The sequence below is a fragment of the Laccaria bicolor genome, genomic scaffold, assembly GCF_000143565.1.
Source record: "Laccaria bicolor S238N-H82 LACBIscaffold_92 genomic scaffold, whole genome shotgun sequence".
NCBI classification, from domain to species: domain Eukaryota; kingdom Fungi; phylum Basidiomycota; class Agaricomycetes; order Agaricales; family Hydnangiaceae; genus Laccaria; species Laccaria bicolor.
In genome coordinates, this window is record NW_001889963.1 from 29,208 (window position 1) to 39,384 (window position 10,177).

Here is a 10,177-nt window from a genome sequence, read left to right on the forward strand (position 1 = left end):
CGAGATCCGTGCACATAGAGGATGAGAGATGGAATTTAGGTCATAATGTCCGCATAAAACAGAAATAAAGTAAAAAAACGGTCGTAATCAGGTCAGAGTATCCCTTCTAACCTCGCAATGTTTCCATATTGCAGTGCTGCATGAGCCACGGAATTGCCAAGTAAGATCTAGTTACAAAGTCCTCTGAAAGTTTGTGTTCCGGGCCAGGATGAATGACGACAATAAACTGCCTGCTGAAAGCATGAGTCCATGACCTTCAAAAATACATTTAGCAAACAAAATGAGTTGAGCAACTGACCTTCCAATATATTCCAAAATCCCGACATCGTTGATTGCAATAGATTGCAATGGGATGAAAGGAGCGCTGTGGTAATTAATGGCTGATGCTGAGTCGCGCTATTCCCAAATGGATTATCATCGTTGAGAACGATGATGCGGTGCGTCGCTCAGAGGGCTTGGGGAAAATAGAAGACAGTGTGGGAGGGGTTGTGAAATTTTTTGAGCTCAAACCCAACTCAAGCCGACAGCTACAAACGTACGAAAATTGGATCGGACCTCCGTACGGACTGGCCATTTACAGACGCAAAATGGATCAAACCTCTGGCCAAAATTCGGGCTTTCCGTACGCATAAGGATCGAAGGTGAGACGATTTTAGGTCCGATTTCCGTCCGCATAAGGATCGGACATTCTATAGCATATACCAGGGTCCTGAACTTCCCGACGTGATGTCCAAATAAGCTAAAGCATTGCAACAGTTGCCAAACAGCTTTTGAAATCTTTTTGGTCCTGACCCCCATTCCCGCTCAGCCTCCCTCGGCCTCATTGATGCGGCATCCACACGACGTGCTTGCCGCGTATGGACGCGAAAATGCCCAGCCACCAGAGAGCGACACAAGAGACGCGACGGCAACGTGCTCAAACGCGACGCGACGCGACATGCAACCAACCAAACGACTGACATTGACTGTACGCGACCGATGCATAGAGCGAAAATGCCCAGACACGAGAGACGCGACACAAGAGACGCGACGGCAACACGCCCAAATGCGACGCGACATGCAACCAACCAAAGGACGGTACACGACCGACACGTCGCGCGAAAATGCCCAGACACGGAAGACCTAGTCCTGTTTTTACCACGCCCCCAAAACCGCGCTAGAAAATGTTTACATAATCTTCGGACTTTCAAACCGCGTCGCGTCAATATCACCTCGTCACCCTGGACTCTCGACGCGTTTTTTGTCGCATGACTTGTCCTATCCCCTCAAATTCAACTGTAGCCTCTTCCAACTACTACTTACTATGGATAACAATGCTCGAACTGTCCGGTCTTACAGGAAAAACTCTGCAATTCAAGTACCAGCAACACCCGATTACATTTCATCATTTCTATCACAATCTACACCTAGTTCCACAAGTCCTACAGTGAATTCACTCGTCGCATCATCCCCTGATGGTCTTTCGGCCTCGTCATCCGTTAATTCCTTGGCTGCCTCCGCTTCTCCGTTCAACGCGCTTGGCTCATCGAGTCAACCAAGGTTAATTCAGCCTCGACAGAATGAAGAGGCGAAGCTAGAGGGAAAGTTTAAACGAATGGAAGAGTTTCTAGGAAACTCGGGCTTTGATTCTATTGGAGATTTTCTAGGGATCCTGTTCTACAACCCAACTCGTGTTGACGGAAAGGATGATCCTCGTGGTGTGACTCATGGACTGGCCATCGCTCGATTCCTTCAAGGAAAAACAAAGACCAAAATGTCCGAAATCATCGGTCTCATATATTCTCACAAGCACAGTGCCCCGTCGCCGAGATCTACACAATATCACGAACGTCACACCTCATTCTCGCCCTCCATCTCGCCTGCGGCTATCAACCATGCGCGTCCTTCGCTGTTTACTTGGGCAACCAACCTCGTCGGTAAACATGTCCATCAAGAGATACATAAGCTTACCATGAAAGACGACGACACTCAGCTTCGTGCATCCACTAATGGCCGACGCCCAGAGGATAGCGTTAGACTGGTTACTTGGGAGATTTTGGGGAAATTTAGTATTGCTAGACTTTGTGAGAAGTACAAGGTGCGCGCGCCTGTCTCTTGGTATCTCACCGAGTCTATGGCTGCCTCGCGCAAAAATGGTGCTGTGATTACGAAGAAGCGGCGCCCCCATCCCATTGTACGTATTTCATCGGTACTTGCTGTTTATTTATGCTTAGCTCGTCAATTTAGGTACAAGTTGGCGCTATTGGCTCGTTTATCCTAACCCGAAACCATTATGCAAACGGAGACCTTGCGATGGCCCTCGGCATATGGCACTTTGCCGCCAAATCACACATCGACGTCAAACGTGTCTACAGCAGGTTTGGGAATATTGTAAGCGACACGACGGTGCGTAAGGCCCTAAACACCATGACTGGCTCGAGCCTTGCTTGTCTACGAGACTCGGTTAAGAATGCGACGGAGCGGGGAGAAACCGAGTGGTGTCTAGTGCTCGACAATGTCCAAGAGTATTGTCCGGTATACGAAGGGGGTATTTCGCGTGAAAGTATTCTTAAGGTCGGGACGGCAGCAACAGCAATCCGGCTCGACGATTGCAAACCTAGTGCTTTTGATTTACAGAGTCACCTCGCACGCGTCGCTGAGAAGAAACGCACTACAATGACTGTCGAAAGCATCAGGGCGGATATTGACTGGACTCATGTACACGCAATCCAATCATTGCATTGGGTTCGCGTTCTTGTCGACTACATCCCGGAACTCAAGCCCATGTCCAAAGAAATTTCAGCCAGGTTTCGCTCAGCACCGCTTGCCAAGCATCGCATGCGCGAAGTTCGGAAAACTGTGGTGCAGCCGCTGGGAACCAACGCTGAGCGGGAGATCGAGGCTCAAGGAATGGCGCGAGCTCTCATGGACTTTGACCGTCAGATGGGCGTTGGGCCGGAAGCAGCAGACAAACTAATCTCATGGGTTCATGGAGATGGTGCTTCACATGCGACAACGCTTCGACTACAGAAGCACTTGTGCTCCATTCCTGATAACCACCAATCCTTCCGAAATCGTGTTTCTACTCCTGAAATTTGGCACGCAAGATCCACAATGATCAATTCCATTTCTGCAAATCATTACGGACCAGCGACCTCAAAGGATCCGTCGTCCCTTTCTCGCAGCTCGAACACAGCAGGATTCAAACGGCCCAGCAACCTCAATAGTTGTGATTACTACCCCACAGTACGAAGCATGACACTGATCTGGGAAGCACAAGTTCTCGATTGCTGGAGGTGTGTCCACTCCTTTATTTTGACGTCTCTCTGATACTAAACAATGTCCAGGATATTCCTTGATGCTGTACCCGATCTCCTTTCGCACTTTGCTCATCTAGCTAGTCAAAACAACCTGCCTTCGCTTGAAACACTCGTATGCTGCGCTGATACCCTTGTCAATCGGTACACATCACAGGATGCATACGAGCAAGCTCTATCTCTTGCGGATTCGAATGATGCACCTACATCCATGAAAGTTTCTGTCGGGCAATCTACTACAATGTCGACAGTTGTAGACATTGCTGAAGGTGATCTACCCGGCACTCCTCCAATGGAAGATCTGCCAAAGGTTCATCAAGAGGTCAAAAACTTTGACGGTGATCGGGTCCTTGCGAACAGCATTCTTTTCCTTCAAGATTTTGGTTGGTGGACCGAAATTGCTTATGCTGTTCCAGAGGGCGATATTGGACGTGTCTTTGAGATTTTGAAGGTGAATCTTTGTGTTTCAATTCGTCACGCTTCATCTGACATTGTCTGGCAAGATCTGGATATTCACGTTTGCCGGGTCAACTCATCAGAACTACACAACCTATCTTCTAGAAGTGTATTGCCTCTTACGCTATGAGGCGTCTCAGGACCTTCGTGACGGAATACTCAATAATTGGCTTGTAAATGTAACTGGTGAGCTAGGAAGGTGGATTGAAGCGGACTTGCTTCAAGAGCACTATAACCGCTGGCTTGAAGATATGGTCAAGAAACGAGGCGGCGATTTCGATGACGATTTCTATCGTCATACACTTTCACCAAACGTTGATCATTTCCTACGAATCAAAGAGGAGATTGAGAACGCTTTCACACTTCGTAGTCGAGGGAAGACACATACCTCACCCCATCTTCGTGACGAACTTCGAATTCTCCTTGCTCTCTTCAAGGAGGAAAAACTTCACCTATTTTGCTCCAGACGGACACTGGGACATGCAGCAATCAATCAATTCAACGAAGGTCACGAGCGGCTAGATATGGGCAAACTTGATGATTTTATCTGCAAGTCGACAGCCTATGCAGATGTTATTGGCGAAATCCAGGCCTATAAACAAGCAGAAAAAGACTCCGAAGCCAATCAATCACAACCTCCCAGATACGATGCCTTGTCCCCTCACATCAATGACAGCTCCAACTCGGATGCCATCAATATCTCCGCCAGCGAACCAACAAGGCCCCCCAACTCGAGCAGTTCTGAAAGCGACTCCATTCGTTCATTATCGCCGTCCTCATCATCATCTAGTTCACCATCTGAAGATGACAACGACAATGACCCTAGTGATGCTCATCTCGCTAGCGGTTCCGACTACAGTTTCTATTTGGCAGACAACCAATTGACTCACGCAACTTGGTACGAGCAGGAATGTGAGGAAGATGGGGACAATTCAAGTGACGAGGATGAGAGCAGTCATGATGCAGACTGTAGCTTCGATTCGGATGGTGCTGAAGATGAAGATTTGTTCAATTTTGAAGACACTACTTGTGAATAATATTTTACTTCTTCCTTGACCTCGTAACCATTCTATTTTCCTTTCCACTGTTGTTTGAGGACGACGCTTCAGCAATTATAACACTTCGGCGGGTGCGATACTGTGGGCCAAAGCTTCCTTGTACCTCTGCAACGCTGGGTTGAGGAGCTCTGGGAGCTCATAGCCGCTTTGTTGTGTTCATTGCCTCCTCAAGTGCTTGGCGTTTTCGACCCAGGGGTGGCACACACGGTTCAAGTGGCTGTTCAGGTGCATCTTGTTCACGAAACTCAACGTTGGACAAGTCTTGTACATCAGTGTCTTCGTCGTCGGTGGCTTCAACAAGACGCTGTTTCTTGCGTTGAGTTCCTCTAGTATTTCGTTGAACTGTGATTGATATTTGAATCTCAATGATTGAATCGAACAGGGCATTTTTATGACGGGAATAATAGGACCACGAGCCGTTGAGAATTTGATCGAGTTCGGATGGGAAATGGATCACAAGCAATTTGTCGAGTATCAAGGATATAGCACGAGATGGGAAATACGATGACCGTGGGCGGTATTTGTGGGCGTCAGACTTGCGTTCAATTTGGCGAATGGATTCACCAAAGTTGAGTAAATGTTTCTGTGCGGCTTCTCTCTCTTTTTTCTTCAGCTTGTCTTTCTTTGGCGTAGCAGGAAATCGATGAGAAGTCCGAGGTTCTGTCAAGACAGGGAAAGGAGCTGAACCTACAGGCAACGGGGATGAAGGAAACACAAGAGCATGATTCCCTAACCGTGGTAGACAAAGTGAGCATGGTAGCTGACGACCGGCAGCAATGCAATCTAGACGAGACAGATCTGGGCGAGAGGGATCCAAGGAAGGGTTGGCATAGCAGGTATTGATGCACGCGATATAACAAGATTTTTCAGTAATCACGAGGGCTTTACATTGATCGAGCACACAAGGAGTTTTAATCTTCTTCTTGGATCGATTGTTGAGTTGAACAGGAGAAGGAATGGCTAGGAGCAAATCATATCGCTTCAACTGTAGGAACAACAAACTCACATGCGAGGAATGAATGCGCTTCCTTGATTACAGAGCGATGTGCGAGGATGACACCTCTTCCAATTGTATTTGGATCCCTTCCCACACGGCCTTTCTCCTGCCATGACTCATTAAACAATCTGTAAGCGTGGTTCGGTCTCAAGAAGCTCTATTGTCTGCCTGTTATAATCAGCGGGGCAGATGCTGTGATAGACCCGAGCTCGGATGAGCTTGTTTGTCCCTTCAGGTTGCATCCGCCAGATGTAAGCAAAGACCTGAGAGACCTGGTTGACAGTTCGGCAGTGTATAATAGTTTTACGTCCGCTTGCAAGGTAAGGAAGAATATCAGGAAACTTGTCGCCATTGAGTCCATGAGTGAGGAATTGTACGGTAAATTGTGTATTCGGACGCTCGTTAGACCTCCGGATGAGTACAAAGTTCCCTTCGAAGAAGCCAAGACTTTTGCAGACAGAAACCGTTGGTCGCCCCGGCTCGAGTGTTGCAGTGAGACCGACAATAGATACTGAAGCAGGAAAGCGCCCACGCAGAAAGGTTCCAATGGTCCCAAATGCTAAACGAAATGCAAGACCCCATTCGTTGATAAGGTGGACTTCGTCGACGCACGCAAACAAGATGTTCGCCCGAAAAATTGGATGTTCCGTGATTTCCCTCCACTCCTTGTCGCGCAGGTGCTCAGGATCCACACAGATAACCTGCCATTTAACGCACTCCTTGATTTCTCCTGCCAAACGAATACCAGCCTTGCGCGCCTCGCTCAGGGTTTCTTTGCAGTACGAGAATCCGGAGATGTTGAGCTTCAAAAGCTCGTGAACCTAGTCCGAAATTCATGAGCGGAACAGCAAAAAATGGCAAATAAGCGTGCTATGTTATCTGCCAGTCCCTTGGTTGGTGTGACTACGACTCCGATTGGTCTCTTCCGAGTTGGAAGGCCAGCTACATAGGCGTTCGGGTGTTTGTTGTACTCCAGCAGCACAAGAGTCGGTATTGAGAAGGCCGCTGACTTTCCCTCTCCAGTGGCCGTACAGCAAAGTGAATCCTTTCCATCTAGAATAGTGGAAACGAGCTCAAGTTGAACCGCATGCAGTCCGTTCGTCAATTCGGTACGAGTTTCTTCACAATGTTATTGATCGTATCAAGTCCTTCTGGGTCCTGCCAGCGGGGTTGTCGAGTCGTCATTGAGTCGTCATAACAGAATAGAGATCAGACAAGATGTAGAATGTCAAGTTTAACGTGTATTCGAACAGAATTGCGTGGGCTATCGCGTCGAGAGCAAACGGCAAGGACACAATATTGACGCGACGCGATTTCAAAGTCCGAAGATTACATAAACAATTTCTAGCGCGGTTTTGGGGGCGTGGTAACAAACAGACTTCATACATCGTGAACCAAGGTACGACTTCACATGTATCGAAGTCTGTCTAGGAGAGACTACGGAAGACCCGACATACGGCAACATGCCCAAACACGATCGACACATCGCATCGTGCCGTGCCTTTATTGGCCAATGGGTAGAGTGCAGGCGATGGGGGTGTTAGGTAGAACCGTGTATGTGATTCTGTATGCCCCCCTCCCCTCCCCTTGTTTTGAATCTGATACCACCCCTTCTACTTAGTTTTATTTGTGTCAATGTGGACCATGGCACGGCGTGCTGATGAGCTCGCGCGGCGGATGCAACGGGGTGGGTTTAGGGTGTGCACAAACACCAACCCTTGTGTGTTGTAGATATATGTAGATATCTCATACCATATAATTTATGCAGTAGTTGTTGTCCCCAGTATGTCACGGAAAACGAATAAGCGTAGCAAGAAAAACCTTGTAAAAAATGTTCCTGTTTGCCTCAAGTTTTCCTTAGAAAAAAATTGACGTTGCTTATGTCAACCTAACTAGGCACACGGGGGCATTCTGAACCACCGCTTCCTTCAAACGCGCTGTCAAGTCTGTCAAGGCGCTGTCGCTGTTGACGGGTCTTCATCCTTTCATTTCCCATTGCAACGACGTCATTGTTTGTGACGGCTGTATGCTCCAAATTCTGTCAGCTTCCGGTCCGAGCATTTGCCGATTCCGAGGATCAATAGTACAGTTTATTTGCTGGCTTTACAACGATGTACAACGATGGAAAAACGGATGGGAACTCAAAGCGAAAAGAATGGGGGAAAAATGAAAGTAAAAGAAAACTTGGGAATACGAGACAAATAAGTTAAGTACAAATACAGCGCTCAAAGCGGGGGAGTTCAAGGGAACTCAACTCACTGTAGAGCAGGGACGATGGGGGAGCAGATCATCGCTCTGGATCCATTTCATCCAGTAGCGTGAGCATCTCACGCATGCTAGGGCGGAGGTAATCAATGGAGTCCCAACAGCGATCCAGAGTATAGTATCCCAAAAGACATCCACGTTCTTGACTTGGACCAGGCAACATGCTCCCCTGGTAGGTTTGACTCCTCGAATGATATCCACGGTTACAGCATGGTCGTTTGTTCTGTGAGGATAGGGAAGCTGTCCAGTTGCTACCTGCATGCACACATGAGTCACATATGCAATCGGTTAAGGTAGAAGGCCAGATATACCTTAAGGCACACCGAAGCAAATGCGTACACATCACTAAACGTTGTAATGGGAGGAATTTGCCCATCGTCTTCCACCAGTGCCATAATAAGCTCTGGCGCCATCCACCTGGTTGACCCGGCAAAGAAAGATGTTCCCTTGCTGATGGTCTCGGACATTTCCTCGATGACCTTGGAGAGCCCAAAGTCGGTGATGATCGCATATCCACGCTCATCGACCAGAATGTTTCCCTGAGTTGGGGGTCAGCGGGGAGCGGGAAAGGACGAACAAAGGGGCCTGACTCCTTTCAAGTCCCCATGGACAATGGTAGGCCTGAATGTATGGAGATAGGCAATGGCAGAAGCCACCTGGGCGAGCTACAACAATAGTTAGGTGACGAAATTCGGTGGATAACATGGAATGCGTACAAGTCTTAATCGATTCACGCTCGGGAAATGCTCCAGATAGTTGCAAAGCGTCCCATGTTCGCACCAAGGCGAGACCATGCCAATGCTCTGTGAGAGATGTACTATCCCAAAAAGCTGGGACACGTTGCGATGACATAGACGGTGCCAAGCAATAACCTCCGATTGAAGTCGCTAACGAACCATCATGTCAGCTCCAAACATTCCAGCAAGAGAAGTATTACATACCTTGATGAGCTTCTCTCGAACATTTTGTACCATGACTTGACGCAGGACCTTGATGGCAACCTGAACGATGTCGTGAGCTGATCTTGCACCATAACACCACAAAGATACTTACCGGCCGTGGGCGTCTCTCAATCGGATCGTTCCAAGTACCTTTCCATACGTCAGAGAACGTTCCATGAGCGACAGCCGCATCTCCCTTCACAACTTCATCGGTAAGATCAGTCAAGATCACAGACCCTTTCACGACCAAAGTCTTGGTGACCGTCTCCTGCAAAAACTTTTGTCGACATCGTTACTTCAATCGGCTATAGTCCTGATGCTCTTGGATCCACCTGAACTCGTCGTACGATGATATGGAAAGTGCAACGGTCCGGAGGGAAGAGAAGTAGAGGAAGTGTGGGTAAGTTTGGAGGATCATGGTATTTCGGAGATGGACGTCTGACGCAGATTCCAAGCCAACGTCTATCCAGATCGTTGATCGGCCAGTCTGGCGATGGGTGGAGGTTGATGAACACTGTTCGTTTGCCGTGCCGAGAATGTAAAGAGCAAGAGTCGGGAAGACGGGGAAAAAGAGATCACAGCATTCCCTGATGAATACAACGACAACGTCAAATCTTCATCTGCACTTTGAGAGAAAGATGGTTAACTCACGGATCCTCGTCGAATCCCTCATCCAAACTACCGAAACAGCAATCTGCAAGAATGAACTCCTGGTCCTCGCAAGCAATGCCAACGCAGACCTCTGCTTCGCATAAGCGCCAGCAATACAGGTTCATTACGTCTTGAAAAGTATCCACAGACCACCCTATAGGCAACCGTTGGTCTGAACGCGACCGTATCACCCCATCTGCCCAAGAATGCTCCAAAAAGTCGATGAATCCACGCAAAATGAATCGCTTGCGGAGCTGGGCGATGAGGGTTCTATAAGCATTGAAGATTTGTCCGTCTTTGGGCTCCTCGTAGCCCGACTTCTCAAGGGTGACACATCTGGCGGTATGCTGCGCTGTTGCGGAAACGAAGAAAGACAAAGTATTTGCGCAAGGTCTCGACATCCCGTCGATTAAATGGTATGGATCTCTTGGTGTCTTCCTCGTTCCACACAGTTCGGTCCAGAGGATCGGTCACCACCGACCGAGCATCAGACTCAAGCTTCGTAAAGCTTCT

At 48.2% G+C, this 10,177-nt stretch overlaps 2 protein-coding genes across 2 annotated transcripts; one reads left to right on the forward strand and one right to left on the reverse strand.

Annotated features, from left to right (window-relative positions):
* Window positions 1-429: 429 nt before the first annotated feature.
* On the forward strand, window positions 430-4,789 carry LACBIDRAFT_335511 (uncharacterized protein; the record flags this gene model as incomplete). The annotated part of the gene is made up of 8 exons (XM_001890358.1): window positions 430-437; window positions 528-641; window positions 757-967; window positions 1,127-2,173; window positions 2,227-2,370; window positions 2,395-3,275; window positions 3,327-3,747; window positions 3,800-4,789. 8 exons carry the CDS (start codon window positions 430-432, stop codon window positions 4,787-4,789), a joined length of 3,816 nt encoding a protein of 1,271 aa, XP_001890393.1.
* A 3,268-nt stretch (window positions 4,790-8,057) lies between these two features.
* Window positions 8,058-10,065, reverse strand: LACBIDRAFT_318460 (uncharacterized protein; the record flags this gene model as incomplete). The annotated part of the gene is made up of 8 exons (XM_001890367.1): window positions 8,058-8,327; window positions 8,384-8,611; window positions 8,663-8,737; window positions 8,789-8,959; window positions 9,014-9,073; window positions 9,126-9,250; window positions 9,320-9,600; window positions 9,665-10,065. 8 exons carry the CDS (start codon window positions 10,063-10,065, stop codon window positions 8,058-8,060), a joined length of 1,611 nt encoding a protein of 536 aa, XP_001890402.1.
* Window positions 10,066-10,177: the final 112 nt, after the last annotated feature.